The 22,222-nt window shown below is 42.6% G+C and overlaps 1 protein-coding gene across 4 annotated transcripts in view; it reads right to left on the minus strand.

Annotated features, from left to right (window-relative positions):
- Window positions 1-381: 381 nt before the first annotated feature.
- The window catches only part of LOC110499054 (arf-GAP with dual PH domain-containing protein 1), a 40,710-nt gene continuing 18,869 nt past the window's right edge, over window positions 382-22,222 (minus strand). For 2 of the 4 annotated variants that reach the window (XM_021575888.3, XM_090212522.1), the window contains exons 2-10: window positions 21,110-21,240; window positions 19,998-20,089; window positions 16,060-16,142; window positions 11,890-12,002; window positions 11,442-11,606; window positions 6,829-6,912; window positions 6,596-6,730; window positions 6,180-6,408; window positions 382-1,140 (exon numbers count right to left, since the gene is read on the minus strand). In XM_021575888.3, coding sequence (XP_021431563.1) covers window positions 1,112-1,140; window positions 6,180-6,408; window positions 6,596-6,730; window positions 6,829-6,912; window positions 11,442-11,606; window positions 11,890-12,002; window positions 16,060-16,142; window positions 19,998-20,089; window positions 21,110-21,240 — 1,061 coding nt within the window. In that variant the 3' untranslated portion in view covers window positions 382-1,111. The remainder of the gene's footprint in view (window positions 1,141-6,179; window positions 6,409-6,595; window positions 6,731-6,828; window positions 6,913-11,441; window positions 11,607-11,889; window positions 12,003-16,059; window positions 16,143-19,997; window positions 20,090-21,109; window positions 21,241-22,222) is intronic. The other 2 variants (XM_021575889.3, XM_021575886.3) reach the window with 1 other exon arrangement.

The following is a 22,222-nucleotide window of genomic DNA, read 5'->3' on the forward strand; positions in this document are numbered from 1 at the left end:
ACGAGACAGAGAGAGAGAGAGAGAGAGAGAGAGTGAACGAGACAGAGAGAGAGAGAGAGAGAGAGAGAGCGAGAAAGAGAGAGAGAGAAAAAGAGAGAGAGAGAGAAAGAGAAAGAGAGAGAGAACGAGACAGAGAGAAAGAGAGAAAGAGAGAGAGAGAGTAAAGATAACCTTGAGAGAGAGAGAGAGAGAGAGCAAGAGAGAGAGAGAAAAAGAGAGAGAGAGAAAGAAAGAGAAAGAGAGAGAGAATGAGACAGAGAGAGAAAGAGAGAGAGAGCGAGTGAGAGAGAGAGAGAGAGGGAGCCCAGCGGTTGATGAAAACCAAATGCATTACTTATTTGATAATAACAATCCGAAGTAAAGGAGACACGGTCAGCGGGATTGTTCTCAGCTTGGATCCCTGTCGAGTTTATTACAGCGGCAGACCAATAGAATGACAATGCACATCATGGGTGATGTATTACAATGGCCTAGAGTGCCATCTAGTGTCTTTCAATGATAAACACAATTTGATTGAATCAGTTAATATTAAATCAATTACAACCCTGTTGCATGAAGTAACAAAATATTTACATTCACATTTATATTTCAAAATAAACAGCCACGAGATGTGTATAACCCTGCCTAAAAGCATACGTTTAGAACAATCAGAGAAATTGCATAAATCCACTGTCATCAAAACTGTCCAATAAATAAATTACATTTACAGTACTGCTCTCAACAAACAGAGTGAACATGACTCATTAGTATACAACAAGGGAGGAACCACTCACAACACTAAGAGCGGGGGTGCAGTGTGGAAGAGTCTATGTGGAGAGCGGCAGCAGGGGAATTGATATTTCAGTGTTATTTTCTCTCCTCTCAAATCCCCTGACCCCTGACCTCTAACCCCCGGTTTAGGCATCAGGTTCAGAAGAGGTTGAGATGTAAGACCTTTTATTGTTTTTCACTCTCCTCTCTGATATATTTCTTCCATCTCTATCATTTCGTTCCGTCGCTCCAGGTACAGTAGAGACTTGTGTTATTCTGGGGTCTCTGCAGAGAAATCCTGTCTGTTCTGTTCTTGGTGGGACTTGAGCTGACCAGTAGAGTGACAGCTCTAGCTCCAGTCTCAGGGCTTGTGTTTGAAATGGGCCTCCACTGCACGGTGAAGAGCAGAAAACCAGTAAGTGTTACCACAACATAGAGATACAATCACAGAAAGGCATATAGGCACAGTACAGTAAATAAACAGGCAATCACTCATTACCCTGCTTTGGACTGCCTCTAAAAACATACCATCAATCTATAATTATAGTGATTAATACCAATGCTGGTGCTAGGGAGTTACCCGGTGTGCAGATTTTTGTTTTTAGCCCTGCCATAAAACATTGGCTTCAGCCAAGCAACTGCTTGTGAGACCTTGACTAGTTCAATTGGGGGTTGTACATAGCCTGCAAATATTATTGCAGAGATGCAATATCTGCATACATGCATACTCCTCAAGAGTAAGGCTGTGGCAGCCGGTGATTGTCATGAAAATAACTGCCCGGGCTCACGGTAATCGACCGTTAATGAGCATAAATGCATTTAGCTTCTCCTGGCTTCCACGCATAGCCTCCAAGCCACGGATACAGATCTTTAGAACATCTACATTTAAAAAAAAAAATAAAAAAAAAAAATCCATTTATTTTTGACAGGTCTTAAGAAAAATCATATGAAAAAATAAACAGAATAGCATTTAAAATGAACAGAATAGCATACTCGAGTTGTTCTTATGTTGGGCCCTGACATGGCTATGCCATTTGGCTGTGGGCTACACCCGTTCATTTAGCAGACAAGATTTGCTTAGAATTCTGTGGCATAATTTGTAAAATGATTTTATAGTATGAAGAATACAATTGAACATAAAATAGAAAGGATATTTTCTCTAAACGATTCCAATGGAAGTGCGTCCATGTGGCTATTCTGTATTGAGCGGTTCACAAAGAAACCAGTCATATATGCTTTTTTTTAGAGTTATTTATGCAACTTTAGTTGTGATACAAACGTTGGCCTATATGTTAAGATTTTTAATACATTCTAAGGCTGCATGATGGGACTCTAGTGATGATTTGAAAAAAGCCACAAGCTTCACTCATTTCATCAGTCTCTCATTCACAATTTGACGAGCACTTGATAATATTCTCACCAGGCCTCGAATTTCCAGGTGGCATCCCCCTTGTGTGGCGGTAATGCCCCCTAAAAAATCAGTGGCCATTGTCCCCTTGGGCTGAATATAATAAGCTAATTATAATTCCCTTCTCCCAGCTGCGTGCTCCGAAGCACCTCTCACTCACATGGCTCTCTCAGATGTCCAGTCGAAGTCAGAAGTGTACATACACCTTAGCCAAATAGATTTCAACTCAGTTTTTCACAATTCCTGAACTTTAATCCCAGTAAAAATTCCCTGTCTTGGTCTCCCGGGTGGCGCAGTGGTTAAGGGCGCTGTACTGCAGCGCCAGCTGTACCACCAGAGACTTTGGGTTTGGCCGGTAGGGAAATCCTTGTCTCATCGCACACCAGCGACTCCTGTGGCGGGCCGGGCACAGTGCGCGCTAACCAAGGTTGCCAGGTGCACAGTGTTTCCTCCGACACATTGGTGCGGCTGGCTTCCGGGTTGGATGGCACTGTGTTAAGAAGCAGTGCGGCTTGGTTGGGTTGTGTATCGGAGGACGCATGACTTTCAACCTTCGTCTCTCCCGAGCCCGTACGGGAGTTGTAGCGATGAGACAAGATAGTAGCTACTAAACAATTAGATACCACGAAATTGGGGAGAAAAAGGGGTAAAAAAAAAAAAATCCCTGTCAGGTCAGTTAGGATCACCAGTTTATTTAAAAAATGTGAAATGTCAGAATAATAGTAGAGAGAATGATTGATTTCAGCTTTTATTTATTTCATCACTTTCCCAGAGGGTCAGAAGATTACATACACTCAATTAGTATTTGGTAGCATTGCCTGTAAATTGTTTAACTTGGGTCAAACGTTTCAGGTAGCTTTCCACAATAAATTGGGTGAATTTTGGCCCATTCCTCCTGACAGAGCTGGTGTAACCGAGTCAGGTTTATAGGCCTCCTTGCTCGCACACGCTTTTTCAGTTCTGCGCACACATTTTCTATGGGATTGAGGTCAGGGCTTTGTGATGGCCACTGCAATACCTTGACTTTGTTGTCCTTAAGACATTTTGCCACAACTTTGGAAGTATGCTTGGGGTTATTGTCCATTTGGAAGACCAATTTGCGACCAAGCTTTAACTTCCTGACTTATGTCTTGAGATGTTGCTTCAATATATCCACATAATTTTCCTGCCTCATGATGCCTATTTTGTATTTTGTGACAGCAAAGCACCCCCACAACATGATGCTGCCACCCCCGTACTTCACGGTTGGGATGGTGTTCTTTGGTTTGCAAGCCTCCCCCTTTTTCCTCCAAACATAACAATGCTCATTATGGCCAAACAGTTCTATTTTTGTTTCATCAGACCAGAGAACATTTCTCCAAAAAGTATGATCTTTGTCCCCATTTGCAGTTGCAAACCGTAGTCTTTTATATGGCGGTTTTGGAGCAGTGGCTACTTCCTTGCTGAGCGGATTTTCAGGCTATGTCAATATAGGACTCATTTTACTGTGGATATAAATACTTTTGTACCTGTTTTCTCCAGCATCTTCACAAGGTCCTTTGCTATTGCTATGGGATTGATTTGCACTTTTCGCACCAAAGTACGTTCATCTCTAGGAGACAGAACGCGTATCCTTCCTGAGCGGTATGACAGCTGGTGTTTATACTTGCGTACTATTGTTTGTACAGATGAATGTGGTACCTTCAGGCGTTTGGAAATTGCTCCCAAGGATGAACCAGACTTGTGGAGGTCTTGGCTGATTTCTTTTGATTTTTCCCATGATGTCAAGCAAAGAGGCATTGAGTTTGAAGGTAGGCCTTGAAATACATCTACAGGTACACCTCCAATTGACTCAAAATATGTCAATTAGCCTATCAGAAGCTTCTAAAGCTATGACATCATTTTATGGAATTTTCCAAGCTGTATAAATGCACAGTCAACTTAGAGTATGTAAACTTCTGACCCACTGGAATTGTGATACAGTGAATTATAAAAGTGAAATAATCTGTATGTAAACAATTGTTGGAAAAAGCACTATTATTATTATTATTACTACTATTATGTCCTAACCGACTTGCCCAAACTATAGTTTGTTAACAAGAAATTTGTGGAGTGGTTGAAATGACTCCAACCTAAGTGTATATACATTTCCAGACAACTGTAGCTAATGCCCGTGATCGTGTCCTTTTCACAGCCATTTCAGCTAAGTAGTAGGCTTCAAGTGAATGGAGTCAGACACATCTGGGACGCATCTGCGCACTTCCCTCTTATTGAATTCCGAGGCGCATATTGAAGATGTTAGAACTGTCCACATTTATCCTACATTTCATCAGCCAACAAGATGAGTAGGCCTGACGAACAGCAAAAGCAATTGCTTATTTCAATCTACTATCCACCATAGTACAAAAGTTGACCTATTCTATTGGTCAACGTGTGCTTCTGTGCAATAAATAAATATTCCAAACACACTCTGAGACAGTTGTGGGATGCGATAGATCCCAAATGAATACAACCACTTGCATATGAAGCTGATCGTTTAGCAATAAGCGCGAATGTTCCAAAATGCAATCAATTAGAAGAAAACACTGTTCTCAAAAGTGATGGCAAATGTGATTATGCATGTAATGCTTTATTATAAAGGTGCATTTTTATGTTGAAAATGATCTTCCCCAAACTTGAAACTCACCCGCTGCTGATGTAGGCCAGTTAGGCTCTACACCGGTTATAAAGAAGATTCATGTGCTTCATTTCAACAAGTTATTTGGCCACTTTAGTTGCAATACAATCCTTATCAAAACATATAGACCTATGGTCTAGGATACATGCAGGGGACTATGATTTCAAAAAGTTGCCAAAAAATAAAAGGTATGCGCTTCTTGCCTTAATGCACAAGCTGGGCATCATTTACAAGTGATAGTCTAATATTGTCACACATCAGACTATTCTTGATTTAAATGTTGTCTTTACGTATAATATATGTGTGAAATGAGGTTTGATTTAGAATGGACCGTAATCATGCACCTGTCTCGGAACAGGAGCATGGGGAAAAAAATACACGTCATCTATACAATAGCGAATGGAGGACGGTTCATTTTCTTTTTTTTCTTTTCTTTTTTTTCTTTTTTCTTTTACCCCTTTTTCTCCCCAATTTCGTGGTGTCCAATTGTTTATAGTAGCTACTATCTTGTCTCATCGCTACAACTCCCGTACGGGCTCGGGAGAGACAAAGGTTGAAAGTCATGCGTCCTCCGATACACAACCCAACCAAGCCGCACTGCTTCTTAACACAGCGCGCATCCAACCCGGAAGCTAGCCGCACCAATGTGTCGGAGGAAACACCGAGGCACCTGGCAACCTTGGTTAGCGCGCACTGCGCCCGGCCCACCACAGGAGTCGCTGGTGCGCGATGAGACAAGGACATCCCTACCGGCCAAGCCCTCCCTAACCCGGATGACGCTAGGCCAATTGTGCGTTGCCCCACGGACCACGGACCTCCCGGGCGCGAACCCAGAGTCTCTGATGGCACAGCTGGCGCTGCAGTACAACGCCCTTAACCACTGCGCCACCCGTGAGGTTCCATGGTTCATTTTCATGCCAGCCAGATAGGCTATGCTCCTGTGTTGAAGGGAATCAATGTGCTTAATATTAGGAAAGTTGATAAATAAAATGTTGTAGGCCTAGCCTATAGAATGCCACTGGAATTCTCTTTTTAATATTGGCCATCAAACCTCTGTTTTTTCACGCAATTGCAGAAATGTTGCGCAACATGAGCACTCATCATAACATTTGCATTGACGTCAGAGTGATTAGAGGGACAATAGAGTGCTGAGTATCAGGCAGTTAGCAAGTTTGGTAGGCTACAAATGACCAGCAGCAGCATCAGAGCTGGGAGAATCCTAATTACCGTGACTAAACGGTCATGTGGAATTTGACTGCCATCATGACTTGTGACCACCGGTGCGGCAGTAACAGCCCTACTCAAGAGTACACTTAATGTAGTGCATACTCGAGTACGCCGGTGTAATTCAGCCTCATGACTTACCTGCGTACTCTTGTGGTCTCATGGGTCTGTTGATGACCCTCTGGAAGGCAGCGATCCAGTCCCTCTGCTCCGCCTCCGTCTCGCAGGCAAACAGGAACTTCCTGTCTGGTGTTACTATGGTGATGCCATGGTTCCAGTGGTAGCCCTGTGTTGAGGGGGGAAGGCCTGGGAGCACGGTGTAGCTGTTCTCTTTACTGCCGATGAACACCTCTCCCCTTGCATAGGCGTCCTGAGAGAGGAGGGGGGAGAGGCGGCGGGGGGGAGAGGCGGTGGGGGGGAAAGAGAGCGTGAGAGAGATCAGAGAGAGATATCAGAGAATAAAGTATGCTGTACGCCACAGAATAGAAAGTTATGACAAGTAGGGTTCATTCAGAATGGATCAGTTGTTTTAGGGCAGGGTGTGTCTGTCTCTTCACCAGAGGATCTTTGAAGTACATGAGTCTCCTGTCGTCCATGGTGAACCACCTTTTCTTAAAGCCCTCTGTGTGCTTTGGGCCTGTCTTCTCCATGAAGCCCTCTTTCATGAAGCTACGTGTCAGTTTGGGCACCAGCTGAAGGCCAAGACAAGAGAGAAAAGTGTTTGTTTAATTGTGTTAAATTGGGGTTCCTTGTGGTAATACTCATTGCTCAATATATGTTGTGGCCTCACCTCCTCATCACTGGCTCCAGGGAAGGCCACCTGAAGGTAATGGAACCTGGCAGCTCTAATAGCGTTGAACCAGTCCACCATTTCCTACCAAAACAAAAGACACAAAAGCATCCTAGTCAGAGCTAGTCAGATACAGTGCCTTGCGAAAGTATTCGGCCCCCTTGAACTTTGCGACCTTTTGCCACATTTCAGGCTTCAAACATAAAGATATAAAACTGTATTTTTTTTGTGAAGAATCAACAACAAGTGGGACACAATCATGAAGTGGAATGACATTTATTGGATATTTCAAACTTTTTTAACAAATCAAAAACTGAAAAATTGGGCGTGCAAAATTATTCAGCCCCCTTAAGTTAATACTTTGTAGCGCCACCTTTTGCTGCGATTACAGCTGTAAGTCGCTTGGGGTATGTATCTATCAGTTTTGCACATCGAGAGACTGACATTTTTTCCCATTCCTCCTTGCAAAACAGCTCGAGCTCAGTGAGGTTGGATTTGTGAACAGCAGTTTTCAGTTCTTTCCACAGATTCTCGATTGGATTCAGGTCTGGACTTTGACTTGGCCATTCTAACACCTGGATATGTTTATTTTTGAACCATTCCATTGTAGATTTTGCTTTATGTTTTGGATCATTGTCTTGTTGGAAGGCAAATCTCCGTCCCAGTCTCAGGTCTTTTGCAGACTCCATCAGGTTTTCTTCCAGAATGGTCCTGTATTTGGCTCCATCCATCTTCCCATCAATTTTAACCATCTTCCCTGTCCCTGCTGAAGAAAAGCAGGCCCAAACCATGATGCTGCCACCACCATGTTTGACAGTGGGGATGGTGTGTTCAGCTGTGTTGCTTTTACGCCAAACATAACGTTTTGCATTGTTGCCAAAAAGTTACATTTTGGTTTCATCTGACCAGAGCACCTTCTTCCACATGTTTGGTGTGTCTCCCAGGTGGCTTGTGGCAAACTTTAAACAACACTTTTTATGGATATCTTTAAGAAATGGCTTTCTTCTTGCCACTCTTCCATAAAGGCCAGATTTGTGCAATATACGACTGATTGTTGTCCTATGGACAGAGTCTCCCACCTCAGCTGTAGATCTCTGCAGTTCATCCAGAGTGATCATGGGCCTCTTGGCTGCATCTCTGATCAGTCTTCTCCTTGTATGAGCTGAAAGTTTAGAGGGACGGCCAGGTCTTGGTAGATTTGCAGTGGTCTGATACTCCTTCCATTTCAATATTATCGCTTGCACAGTGCTCCTTGGGATGTTTAAAGCTTGGGAAATCTTTTTGTATCCAAATCCGGCTTTAAACTTCTTCACAACAGTATCTCGGACCTGCCTGGTGTGTTCCTTGTTCTTCATGATGCTCTCTGCGCTTTTAACGGACCTCTGAGACTATCACAGTGCAGGTGCATTTATACGGAGACTTGATTACACACAGGTGGATTGTATTTATCATCATTAGTCATTTAGGTCAAAATTGGATCATTCAGAGATCCTCACTGAACTTCTGGAGAGAGTTTGCTGCACTGAAAGTAAAGGGGCTGAATAATTTTGCACGCCCAATTTTTCAGTTTTTGATTTGTTAAAAAAGTTTGAAATATCCAATAAATGTCGTTCCACTTTATGATTTTGTCCCACTTGTTGTTGATTCTTCACAAAAAATACAGTTTTATATCTTTATGTTTGAAGCCTGAAATGTGGCAAAAGGTCGCAAAGTTCAAGGGGGCCGAATAATTTCGCAAGGCACTGTATATGCCTTATTCAGAGTCATCCCTGCAATGAGAAGACCGTAAACCTGCTACAGTATGGAACATTACGAGACGTGATCAAGGTATTATATCACGACAAAACAGCTTTAATATTACTGTTCTGTTCAAGCTTGCCATCTTGTCTGTTAACCAGCTGAGGAGGCTGTACACGCTGTGCCTTTCATCCTAACCCACAGACAAGGGTGACTTGCTACTGAGAGAGATGGTCACCTGTGTGCACAGCAGTAAACCCTCAGAGAAAAACAGCCCGCCAGCCAGCAACTCTGTGTGTGACTGCAACCCCCTCCACATTCCTCTAGCCAGCTCCACTGGCCAGATTACACGGTAGGATGACGAGTACTGCTGTCACAGTGAAGAACACGTCTACTGATGAAATAGATATCTAGACATGTTTATTTCCACTCTCCCCCAGTTATCCAGAACAGCCCATATCTACTAGAGACTCTTAGAAGAAAAAGGTGCTATCTAGAGCTTAAAAGGGTTCTTCGGCTGTCCCCAAAGGAGAACCCTTTGAAGAAACCTTTTTGGTTCCAGGTAGAATCATATGGGGTTCCTTGTAGAATCCTTTCCCCAGAGGGTTTTTACATGGAACCCAGAAGAGTTCTACCTGGAAATGAAAAGTGTTTTCCTATGGGTAAACCCAAGGGCCTTTTATTTGAACAGACTACAGTGGTTCGTCCTTTAAAAGTTGCAGTATACTGCGGCGCAGCTTGTATGGGGCCTCAGAATTGTATGGCACGTTATTTAAGTGTGAGCCACTGGTACCATTAATGCTAGTTAGTGCTAGTTTGACCACCAGAGGAGCATTTGATAGCCTTCAATAGTAGCGGGCACGCGGGAGACCTGAAAAATGTGTCGATTCACACGCAGAGCGTGGCAGATGTTTATTAAGCCTTCGCAGAAAGCAGGAATCGTGATCACAGGCAGGCAGGAAATGGTCAAACACAGGTAGGTAGTCAAAAACAAACAATACCTCACAACCATACAAACAGAAAGAACTGAACTAAATAGGGAGCTGATGAGACCAGGTGAGAAACGAACTCAGGTGAAATAGGCTACCTTGGGGCGGCAGGTAGCCTAGTGGTTAGAGCGTTGGACTCGAATCCCCGAGCTGACAAGATAGAAATCTGTCGTTCTGCCCCTGAACAACACAGTTAACCAACTGTTCCTAGGCTGTCATTGAAAATAAGAATTTGTTCTTAACTGACTTGCCTTGCAAAATAAAAAGATTTAAAAAAATCTATGATCAAAAATTAAAGACAGGGCTACGTTCCAGAACACAAAGAAACCAGAACACAAGGTTGACTAAGAAAAGAAAAGCAGAACCTTACAAGACTGGGGTTCAATTCCCCGACGGGGAGGAAGGAGTAGCCTGTCCTTGTAAATAAGAATTTGTTCTTAACTGACTTGCCTTGTTAAATAAAGGTTACACTAAGAGCATAAGTCTAACATATACCCAAACAGAGATTCTGTGAAAATAAAATCTCATTGATTTATCAAAACCAGTCCAATATATCTGTGAGAATATCCAACAGGCTTTTATATAATTAATAATTAATAATTATTAATTAATCAATTAATAATAATCGCAATATTTTGGAGATGATTTTGTTTTCAAATAACGTAAATGTAACGTCTGCTTTCAACTCCCACCCTCAAATACCTAGATCCCCTGAACGCAGCCCACTCTCCAGATCCCAATCACCTGAATTATGATCACCTGTTCACACACCTGTATGTCATTATCACACACTATTTAGTTCAGTTGTTTGCACCGCATCACTATGAGGTATCGTTTGTTTTGTGACACACGTCTTTCAGAGAGCTGGTTTTCCGGTGAGTTACTCCTCCCGTGTATGATAGTGAGGCAGGCAGAAACTAACGACGCCTTTTGCCTATTCCCTGCCTGTACTTTAGCCTATTGGATTTCCTGTTATCTACATATTGTCTGATCTCTAGGACTAATTTACTAGTCTTTTCCCTGCCTGTACTGTTGCCCTTTTGGACCCCCTGTGTATGACCTTTTGCCTGCCCCTGGACCCATCTACCTGCCTCCTCACGTGGTCCTTTGCAATAAACACCTGCTGCGCCCTGGACTTGAAACCAGCTCTCTGCCTCCCCTCGTGTTCATTACAGTAAAATGAGAGAGAAAAAGGCCATTCTTGAACATGGGGTGTGACATTGTTACTCATTTGTAAATAAAGCCAGTTTGTTATTTAGAATGATTTATTTCTGTTTTTAGAGGGAGAGAAACCTACAATTAACAAATGGGTCTCCCAGCCGAGGCTGGCACAGGTATTGATCCAGCATCCGTTGTAAACCAGCTTGCAGTGTCTTAGAACGTTGCGCCACTCAGGCGCTGTACAACGTGACCGGTCGGGAGTGGCATACAGTACTACAGTAAGAGCAAAATAAAATAATAAAAACAGTTTTGGTAGGTAATACTGAAGTCGTCAGTCAATTATCAGTTACTATTTAGGTTTATGTCGCACATTCATTGCCAGTTGGAGGACCCAAAAGCATAATCAGTGCTCTAACTGCCCCTTGCGCTGGTCTGGGGCAATGAAGTGATGACGCAGAGTACCATACTAAACCACAAATTACCTCTAAGTTCCGCAGCACAACTTTTAGTGGAGCAACCGCTGTAAATCAGTGTTCCTTGATATGAGTAACAGCAGCCATATTAGGTGTACCATTGAATTGATGATTCATCATACATCATATCTCTAAGAATTCTGTGCATTTACACATATTACAATAGGAGTTGGCTATACCAGTATAAACAGATCTGGGACCAGGATACAAAGCCGCAGAGTCCTTTTTGTCACAGTCACCCATAATGCCTCACCTTAGAATCGCTGTGGTAGACAAAGATGTTCCTGGTGCTGTTGTCTCTCAAGTAAGTAATCTGCAGGCCGTAGGGGTTGCCTATCTTAGCCGGCTGGAACGTGGCATTGAGAGTCTCGATCTTCATCACTGCCTTGGGGTCCCGCGCCTGGGGGAGATACACAAACTGTACGGTACATAAATACAGTATACGTATAAATTGTTACATCGAATAATACATACTGTATGTTTAGATAGGTAAGGAGATTAAGTCTGAGGTATTTGTTTTAGTTTCCTTGTGGACACATATACATAGCGTGCTATACAAGTATTCATGATTAACTTGAAAGAGATGATTAACCTGAAAGCTAGTAGCATAAATTAGCTGGAGATTACGTTTCGCAGGGACATGCTTGTATTTATGTGTGAGAGCATGTGCAGATGTGACTACGTGTTGACTCCAGCCTTACGTCCTGCTTGTTGAAATACTTGAGCGCCCCCTCTCGTTCTGACAGGATGAATTTCCGGCTGAGGAACTGGCCGTTGTCTCGCCCGCGTTTCCATAGAAACCCCTCTCTGTACCCTGGGCAGATAGAAACCCACCAGACAAACTCAGACAAACTGAAATAACTCTCTGGTGTAATCAAGAAATACCAAAGCGTATGAAGGGAGAGTGAAAGGGAGACAGAAAGAGAGGGATGAAGAGACAGAGAGAGGGGCTTTAGGTGAAAGAGAGTACATGAGAGAGGAAGTCATAGAACAGAATGCAGGAAGAAACAAATAACCTCACTGATGGTAAAGTACTGTACATTCTTTTACATGTCAATGACACAGCACTAGTCCTTCCAGTCTATTTCTGGACCTCTTACAGACAGGAAGTGGTTTCATTAAGTGGCAGTACAGAGCACGGTGTATAATCCATTAGAGACTACACACGCTCTTCAACTCTCTCTTACTCTCTCATATTCTCTCTTTCTCCCTCCTCCCCCTCCATTTTCTCTCTTCACTTCTCTATTTTCCTTTCTCCTCCCTCCCACGAATCTCTGTTCACTGTATCCCCATCTATCTATCTCATACACACTCGCATATACTGTATCAATGCATGCCATACTACTAATCCCATCCAACACCCCTCAAGTCCCATAACCCCCCCAACGTCTCTCCTTCCTCATCTGTCCCCCTGTTTTCTCCTCTCTCTCTCCATCCCCTGGTGACAGAGGTTGGCATCTCTCTTTTTCCCAGTTAATCGTAATGTATTCACCTTGCATTACCACCATCGATCAATAACAACCCCCACTCCTCCCTTTTCTCTGCATGCAGAATCAATACAGCCATTGAGCACTGGGAGTCTAGTTTACCACCACCCTCCCTGCACCTACAGAAGGATACACAGTACCAGTCAAAAGTTTGGACACGCCTACTCATTGAAGGGTTTTTCTTTATTTTACTATTTTCTACATTGTAGAATAATAGTGAAGACATCAAAACAATTAAATAACACATATGAAACCATGTAGTAAACAAAAAGTGTTAAACAAATCAAAATATATTTGAGATTCTTTAATGTAGCCACCCTTTGCCTTGACAGCTTTGCACACTCTTGGCATTCTCTCAACCAGCTTCATGAGGAATGCTTTTCCAACAGTCTTGAAGGAGTACCCACTTATGTTGAGTACTTGTTGGCTGCTTTTTCTTCACTCTGGGGTCCAACTCATCCCAAACCATTTCAATTGGGTTGAGGTCATGCTGGTTAAGTGTGCCTTTCATTCTAAATAAATCACAGACCGTGTGACCAGCAAAGCACCCCACACCATCACACCACCTCCTCCATGCTTCACGGTGGGAACCACACATGCGGAGATCATCCGTTTACCTACTCTGCGTCTCACAAAGACACAGCGGTTGGAACCAGATATCTCAAATTTGGACTCATCAGAACAAAGGACAGATTTTCACCGGTCTAATGTCCATTGCTCGTGTTTCTTGGCCCAAGCAAGTCTCTTCTTATTATTGGTGTACTTTAGTAGTGGTTTCTTTGCAGAAATTCGACCATGAAGGCCTGATTCACACAGTCTCCTCTGCACAATTGATGTTGTGATGTGTCTGTTACTTGAACACTGTGAAGCATTTATTTGGGCTGCAATCAGAGGTGCAGTTAACTCTAATGAACTTATCCTCTGCAGCAGAGGTGTCTCTGGATCTTCCTTTCCTGTGGCGGTCCTCATGAGAGCCAGTTTCATCATAACACTTCATGGTTTTTACGACTTCACTTGAAGAAACTTTCAAAGTTCTTGAAATTTTCCAGATTGACTGACCTTCATGTCTTAAAGTAATGATGGACTGTTGTTTCTCTTTGCTTATTATATATTTTACCAAATAGGGCTATCTTCTGTATATCACCCTACCTTGTCACAATACAACTGATTGGCTCAAACGCATTAAGAAGGAAAGAAATTCCACAAATGAACTTTTAACAAGGCACACCTGTTTTTTGAAATGTATTCCAGGTGACTACCTCATGAAGCTGGTTGAGAGAATGCCAAGAGTGTGCAAAGCTGTCATCAAGGCAAAGGGTGGCTATTTGAAGAACCTCAAATATATTTTGATTTGTTGGAATCGTGGTTACTACATGATTCCACATGTGTTATTTCATAGTTTTATTGTCTTCACATTGAATAATCAAAAAACCTTGAATGAGTAGGTGTGTCCAAACTTTTGACAGGTACTGAAAGGTAACAGAACATATAAAAGGCCTTAAAGAGGGTAGCGAGGCGACAGATGACTGGATGAGGGTAGGACCCGTGGATCTATTCATTTTAACCCTGGGTTAACCCTGGACGATGCAAATATTATGTGATGCAAATAGACATAAACAAATACAAATCTCCTGCCCAATGCATCCCTATGTATCACAGAAATATAGCTGTGTGTGTGTGTGTGTGTGTGTGTGTGTGTGTGTGTGTGTGTGTGTGTGTGTGTGTGTAATTAAGATGAAAGGAAAGGAGTAATTGTGTGTTTTTGATTTTACTATCCCTGTTGAGACCAGAAGTCCTCACAAGGATAGTAAAACAAGGAAAATTCAGACAAGTGGGAACATTTCACCGGTACCCACATGGAAGAATACTATTTTAGGGTTAGGGTTAGATTAAGGGTTAAGAGTTAGGGTTAGCTTTAGTGTTTGGGGTTAAGGTTAGCGTTAGGTTAAGCGTTAGGGGTTAGGGAAAATATCATTTTGAATGGGAATCAACTGTTCGGTCCTCACAAGGATAGTAAAACAAACGTGTGTGTGTGTCTGTCTGTGTGCGCTGTGTGTGTGTGCGCATGTGTTAGTCATGCGCATGTCAGCTGTTTGTTCACCCGCAACCACCCACAGTTCCCTTTTTTCTCTTGAACATTTATTGAACAATTCATTTTTTCTTCAAAATGTTTTCACTTATTGCATATTTAGGCCTATCGAACAGTATGTGATGATGCGACACACCTCTGTATTTCCTGTCATTGCATTGATTAGTCCTGTTTGGGATTCATGCTACACTCTGACAATGATCCATTGTATTGCTTAACCAATAACTGTAGCAAATATGGTGTATGTTTATTGCGGTGAGGTCTGTCTATTTAATTTCCTTTTAGTGCCTATAGCGATGGTCTATTCATGTATCTGCTTTAAGTGCGCATTGGTATGGTCTCTCTACAATCGGGCGCGCCGGGGTATTGAGGGTATGTAAGCACGTTCTTTACAGGTATCAGGAGGACTGCTGTTGTAAATATTCACCTGCACTAATTTCACTGGACAGCAAATAAATCAAAAGAATATGTAAATACAACCTTTGTTCCTAATTTTAATACTGGTAGTTCTCTGGTGCTGAAAACCTCCTAAGTTAGACTGCCGGATCCCTTGATACCTTAACAGAGTAGCCTAGTAATGTTCTGCTGGAACAAAGAAACGGCATGTATTTGGTGCTCATACAGTTAGGCCCTAAAGCTAATGCCAGATAAAAAAAACAGCCTCAAAGTAGCCTATAGATATGAATTGCACAAGAATTCTACATTCACGGATTTGTATTGCACTGTTTTTATTGCACCTCCTATAAGCCCTTCATCCACACAATATTGCATAACCCTAAACCTGACCACCCTGAGGATATAACTGCGGCTTATGAGTCAACCCGCGAATCACTACTGTGTGCGTGTGTGCCCAAGGAGGAAGTTGAATCTCATAGTAAACAGATGAGGTCATCTTTAATCAATGAGAGTCCAGTCTGGCTCCAATAAGAGCGAGAGTGCTTTCATGCAATGAAAAAAGAGCATGAGTCATTCACTGACATTGACACTTATACTGTCTGCCTCAGCTTAGTAAGAACACAAACAACCACCAAGGAAGAATACAAGGCCAGACATATTCACTCTGCCTTCATTCTACGCCTCAACGTCATCCGTTCTTCAAATTCATAGTTCACAAAAAGCATTTATGTGGCCACTTGAGTGCAATGGATTTTTGGGATGCTTGGGAAAGGATTTTGTTTATTTTCAGAGGACTATTTGTTGGTTTGATTTTGCATAGCTCTGCATCCATAGCTTTGCATAGGCAAACCTTGTGTGTGTGTGTGTGTGTGTGTGTGTGTGTGTGTGTGCCAGCTCACCTGCAGAGTATGGCTCCTGTTTCTCGATGAACTCAAACTCGTTCCTCTCGTACCTGGCTCGGATCCACTGCTCCCGCAGTAGCCTAGAGCACAATGAAGCAATGGATGGGTTTCACCTTCTCTCACCTTTCTCTATAGCACAGGTGCCACGCTGCTGTGTGAATGAATGATGACCTAACAAGCTGGGAGGTTGGGACACAGGCCACATTTCTACTTATCTCGCTGTGACAGATTCTCCTTTCCTTTCATCTTCCTTGCCCACAGGCACGCACGCACACACACACTCCTTTACACCAGGACAAAGAGATTGATTAGCATGAGTAAACAGATTAATAACAGATTATCTATTTTTGGTTGTGTGTGTAGAGGAGTGAACCTCACTATGACAACAGCAGCCTCTCCCCTCCCTCTCCCTCTCTCTGATAGACGTTTTCAAACTGTATGCAGGTCTATTTTAGATGTTCCTGTCTTTTTTCGGTGTCTCTTATAATAATCATGTCAGTACGGTCAGCTCGCATTTGGCATCTTTTCAGAACAAACATCAGATTATTCAGATTAAAGTAATCCATTCAATTGACACAAAACCAAATCTGTACCTGACGATTCCCTCTCTCACATTATTGGGTTGGCACTAGAGGTCGACCAATTAATCGGAATGGCCGATTAATTAGGGATGATTTCAAGTTTTCATAACAATCGGAAATTGGTATTTTTGGGCGCTGATTTGCCAATTTTTTTTTATATACCTTTATTTAACTAGGCAAGTCAGTTAAGAACACATTCTTATTTTCAATGACGGCCTAGGAACGGTGGGTTAACTGCCTTGTTCAGGGGCAGAACGACAGATTTCCACCTTGTCAGCTCGGGGGATCCAATCTTGCAACCTTACAGTTAACTAGTCCAACGCAATAACGACCTGCCTCTCTCTCGTTGCGCGAATGCAGTAAGCCAAGGTAAGTTGCTAGCTAGCATAAACTTATCTTATAAAAAACAATCAATCACTAGTTAACTAAACATGGTTGATGATATTACTAGATATTATCTAGCGTGTCCTGCGTTGCATATAATCTGATTGAGCATACAAGTATCTGACTGAGCGGTGGTATGTTGAAGCAGGCACTAAACATTCATTCAAACAGCACTTTCGTGCGTTTTGCCAGCAGTTCTTCGTTGTGCGTCAAGCATTGCGCTGTTTATGACTTCAAGCCTATCAACTCCCAAGATGAGACTGTTGTAACCGAAGTGAAATGGCTAGCTAGTTAGCGTGCGCTAATAGCGTTTCAAACGTCACTTGCTCTGAGCCTTCTAGTAGTTGTTCCCCTTGCTCTGCATGGGTAACGCTGCTTCAATGGTGGCTGTTGTAGATGTGTTGCTGGTTCGAGCCCAGGGAGGAGCGGAAGCTATACTGTTACACTGGCAATACTAAAGTGCCTATAAGAACATCCAATAGTCAAAGGTTAATGAAATACAAATGGTATAGAGGGAAACAGTCCTATAATTCCTATAATAACTACAACCTAAAACTTCTTACCTGGGAATATTGAAGACTCATGTTAAAAGTAACCACCAGCTTTCATATGTTCTCATGTTCTGAGCAAGTAACTGAAACGTTAGCTTTCTTACATAGCACATATTGCACTTTTACTTTCTTCTCCAACACTTTGTTTTTGCATTATTTAAACCAAATTGAACATGTTTCATTATTTACTTGAGGCTAAATTGATTTTATTGATGTCTTATATTAAGTTAAAATAAGTGTTCATTCAGTATTGTTGTAATTGTCGTTATTAAAGGTATGGCGTTGAAAAATCATAATCGGTTGACCTCTAGTTGGCACCCACAGAGAAACGTAATGGCACAGGCACAACTTGGCGCTGTCATTTTGGAAGTCACACTGTGACGGCCCTGAATTTTTCTGAACCGTCTCAGTGCTTCTCCTTCCAATAGGGCGCTTTCCCTTTAATTCCCAATTAAATAGCCAGCATCAGCTGCGCAAAAAGGGTTGTGATGGAGACGTGAATTTGTCTCTGATCTCTTTGAGGAGACCTGCCAAAGATGGAACCTGAGACAAAAGTTGACCACGGCCTATCACCCACAGACCAACCTTACTGAGAGGGTAAATCGAACCTTGAAGACAATGATTGCTTCCTATGTAGGGACCCAGCACAAACACTGGGACAAGCACCTTCACGGGTTTCGATTTGCCCTGACTTCTGCTGTGCAAGAGACCACTGGAGTCACACCTGCAGAGCTGAACCTAAGTCGTCCCCTCCGAGGACCCTTGGATATGGTGCTACAGCCCCAGCAGCTTACTCCAGACGCTGCTTGCTATGACCAGGTAGTCCATCTCCATGACTTGAGAGCTCTTGTCTCAAAGAACATGATCCAGGCTCGACTCAAGCAGAAGAGAAATTATGATAAGAACAGACGAGACATGCAGTTCCAGCTTCGTGATCGGGTGTGGCTTCGCTCTCATCCTTACTTGAAAGCTGAACAATTCTTCTCGGCCAAGCTCGTTTCTAAATGGCAAGGACCATATAGGATTGTGGAGCAGATGGGCCCTTTGAACTACCGAGTGGTGAAAGAGGACACAAGTGAAGATATGCGGTGTTACCCCTCGGCTGAGGAATTGGAGGTGATTGAGCGCCGCAAGGTCCTGGATATTTTTGTAGAGGAAAGTGATGAGACCTTTCTCGGTTTCCCCGACCAAGATGTGCCTTCCAGTGCAATGGTCGGCTTTTTCCAGGGGAGGGGGTGTGACGGCCCTGAATTTTTCTGAACCGTCTCAGTGCTTCTCCTTCCAATAGGGCGCTTTCCATTTAATTCCCAATTAAATAGCCAGCATCAGCTGAGCAAAAAGGGTTGTGATGGAGACGTGAATGAGGATGTGTTCAACCCTCAGTTCCCGAAGCTTCTCTATTCCGTTTGTTTTGTTGCCGTTAAACGTGTGTTTTGTAGCCTAATAGAGTTTACCCAGGATCGGATCCACTCTTTGCATCCGTGGAATACACCTCTCTGTTCTTCGTGGCCTTTCTCCGCTGGAGATCTGTTGGCGGATTGGATTGTCTGACTGACTACAACCTTTTTGTATACGGTAATTTCATTTGTTTTGATGTCATGTATACGGTGATGATTTATGTAGTTGTAGTTGAGGACTTAGTAAGAGTTGATACGCTTTAAAGTTCTGTGGTAAAATAATTGTTATATTGATTGTATGATTAATACTGGGTTTACGCTACACTTGAATGAACGGACAAACATTGCGTGACAAAGGTCACTGGAGTTCCCTGAACTCCTTTACCGGGCTGGACTCTTTAGGCCCGAGGTACAGGACATTTCTGGAGGAACCAGAACTCATTGTGCTATATTATTATATGTGTGTGTAATCATTGATGTTGCTAATACAACCCACGCAAAATAATATAGTTGTTTTTGAAGTTCTTTCCAATGTTTTAAGGGTTTATGAAAAGTTTATTTCCATCCAGTCCTTTGTATTGGTGTAGATTTGACGGACCAGATGGGACTCATTCCCTCCCAAACCAAAAGGAGAAACCAATGTTTTCTCTGGTAGGCACAACATACCTGGCACCCTTATAAATAATAATCTCAAGTCAAAACCGTTACAACACTTCACACTTTTGCGTCTCTCTCTCTCGCGCTCTTTCTCTCTCCCTCTTTCTTTCACAGGCAAACGCACTGATGTACGCGCACACATACACCACCCACCACACATGCACACACACACACACACACACACACACACAAAGGAAGAAGTACTGCAGCATGTTACATTTCAGTACGGGTGTGAGAGAGTAAGCGTTTTAGAGTAACAACACTTGACACAGCAGTGATCTCTTTGTATACCACTAAGTGTCTACATACTAATCGACCAGATGTTGTCAGCACATCATTATAACTCAGTCATGTGGGTGACTTACTTGCAGTCTGTGTGTTTGGGTCTGTAGTAGAATGCTGGAACCTTCTGTTCATACTTTGCTTTGGCTGGTTCATTACCCATGGCAGCCATTAGCTGAGGACAGACGGAACAATAAAGGTTTCTCGGTTTTAATACAAATCAATGAATGCATTGACAACCAATGATGTATATAAACCCTGGATTGCTGATGCTATGTACTGGCCATTGAAAGGCTTTGAAGCCACCGGTCAGCCATATTGGCAATCCCAAGTAGGAGCAGTCTTCCATAGGAATGAATGGAATTCTACAGTACAAAATTACATATTTAAGTATTTTGTTGTTGTAGTGGGGACAGCAATATTAGTAATCTCCAAAAATCATACTTTAAGAACAAAACATGTTTTAATTTTTTTAAATGTTTAGCTCACATAATATAATTTAACCCAAGTTAAACAATTTAAAGGCAATGCTACCAAATACTAATTGAGTGTATGTTGACTTCTGACCCACTGGAAATGTGATGAAAGAAATAAAAGCTGAAAAAAAATAATTCTCTAGTATTATTCTGACATTGAACATTCTTAAAATAAAGTGGTGAACCTAACTGACCTAAAACAGGGATTTTATTTACTAGGATTAAATGTCAGAAATTGTGAAACATTTAAACTCAGTTTATCTTGCTAAGGTGTATGTACTTCCGACTTCAACTGTGTGTACGTATGTATGTATGTAGTTGAAGTCACTTTCCTCTACAAAACATTAATGTTAAAGAGGAAAAAAGGGAACTGTACAGCACATTTTCTATATTTGCAGGGGTACTGTCAGGTGTGGGCCTCAAATGTTCCCTTTATCACATATAGTCAGGTGGTTGCGGAAGGTGATATAAGCAATTGCGGGTGAATAAACAACTGACCTGCGCATCCCTATCAGACACACTACTGGAACTGACTGCGGGTCAGTTTTTTGCTTGTTCTAACATGAGCCGACTTAAGAACTTGGATGGCAAGATCTGATCTCAAATCAGGTTGTGACATGCATTACATTGGTACAAGTACATTTATTACAACACAATATAATGTACATGGTCCCAGTATCTTGCTCTCCTGCTTCCCTCTATGGCAGGGGGTTACTGACCTCAACCTCTGAGGCGTCCCATATCTCCTGCTGAACAGACTTGACCCTGCTGATGTGGGGGATGCCTCTGTGGAGGAGGGAACAGCCCTGGCACACAAACACACCCAGAGTCACTGAAGCCCAGTCTGGCTCTGAGGAGAAGGGAGGAAGAGAGGGAGGGAGAGAACAGTGGGGATGGAGAGATATGAAGGGAGCGGGGAACCAAAGGGGGGAGAGAGTGTCATAAATGCGGTGCAACAGAAGGGATATGAGCTCAAGGTCCAAACTATAAATACTAAAAGTGCTGACACCTGCAGTTCTGAAAGGTAATAGGTAAATGAAGCAAACCCAGTATAACTGGATAGAGCTGCATAGAGAGAGAAAGAGATAGGGAGTGTGTTTGTGTGTGGCCAAAGACAGCAGAGCTGCAGAATCGGATTAGTGGAAAACATATTTAGGCTTCGACACAGGAAATGAGCTAGATACTGCATTTATTCACTGATCAAAATCCACAGAGAGTATTAGAGCACTGTTCAACAGACCTCCAGGCCATCGCTACACTCTATCACACACATGCAAGCATGTACGCACGTTCCCGCACACACAGCGACTACAGAGCTGTGACAGGCAAACACATGACAGAACCCTGCAGAAAGCACTGTGCTATGGAAAGAATAAACTGTCAAATTGCATCTGCCACAAACATGAATAGGCCTGCACTTGGCCCTTTTTTGGGACACAACAAAGAGATATTCATGTTTATAAGGATGGGTGTCCTACTGTGATAATGCATGCATTGTACACACACACACACACCATGCACGCACACACACTATTCTGAGAGAGAAATTGGCTGACTGAATGACCTTATGCATTGACTAGAAAGAGAGCACTCATCCAGGAATTGCACTGAGCGTATTCAAGGCTTTCAAAACTCGAAACTTTATTTTTTTTTAAATTTAATTTGTACCCCTTTTTCTCCCCAATTTCGTGGTATCCAATTGTTGTAGTAGCTACTATCTTGTCTCATCGCTACAACTCCCGTACGGGCTCGGGAGAGACGAAGGTTGAAAGTCATGCGTCGTCCGATACACAACCTAACCAGCCGCACTGCTTCTTAACACAGCGCGCATC

Source organism: Oncorhynchus mykiss, chromosome 20 (genome assembly GCF_057628025.1).
Source record: "Oncorhynchus mykiss isolate SJ-2025 chromosome 20, ASM5762802v1, whole genome shotgun sequence".
In the NCBI taxonomy this organism is placed as follows: domain Eukaryota; kingdom Metazoa; phylum Chordata; class Actinopteri; order Salmoniformes; family Salmonidae; genus Oncorhynchus; species Oncorhynchus mykiss.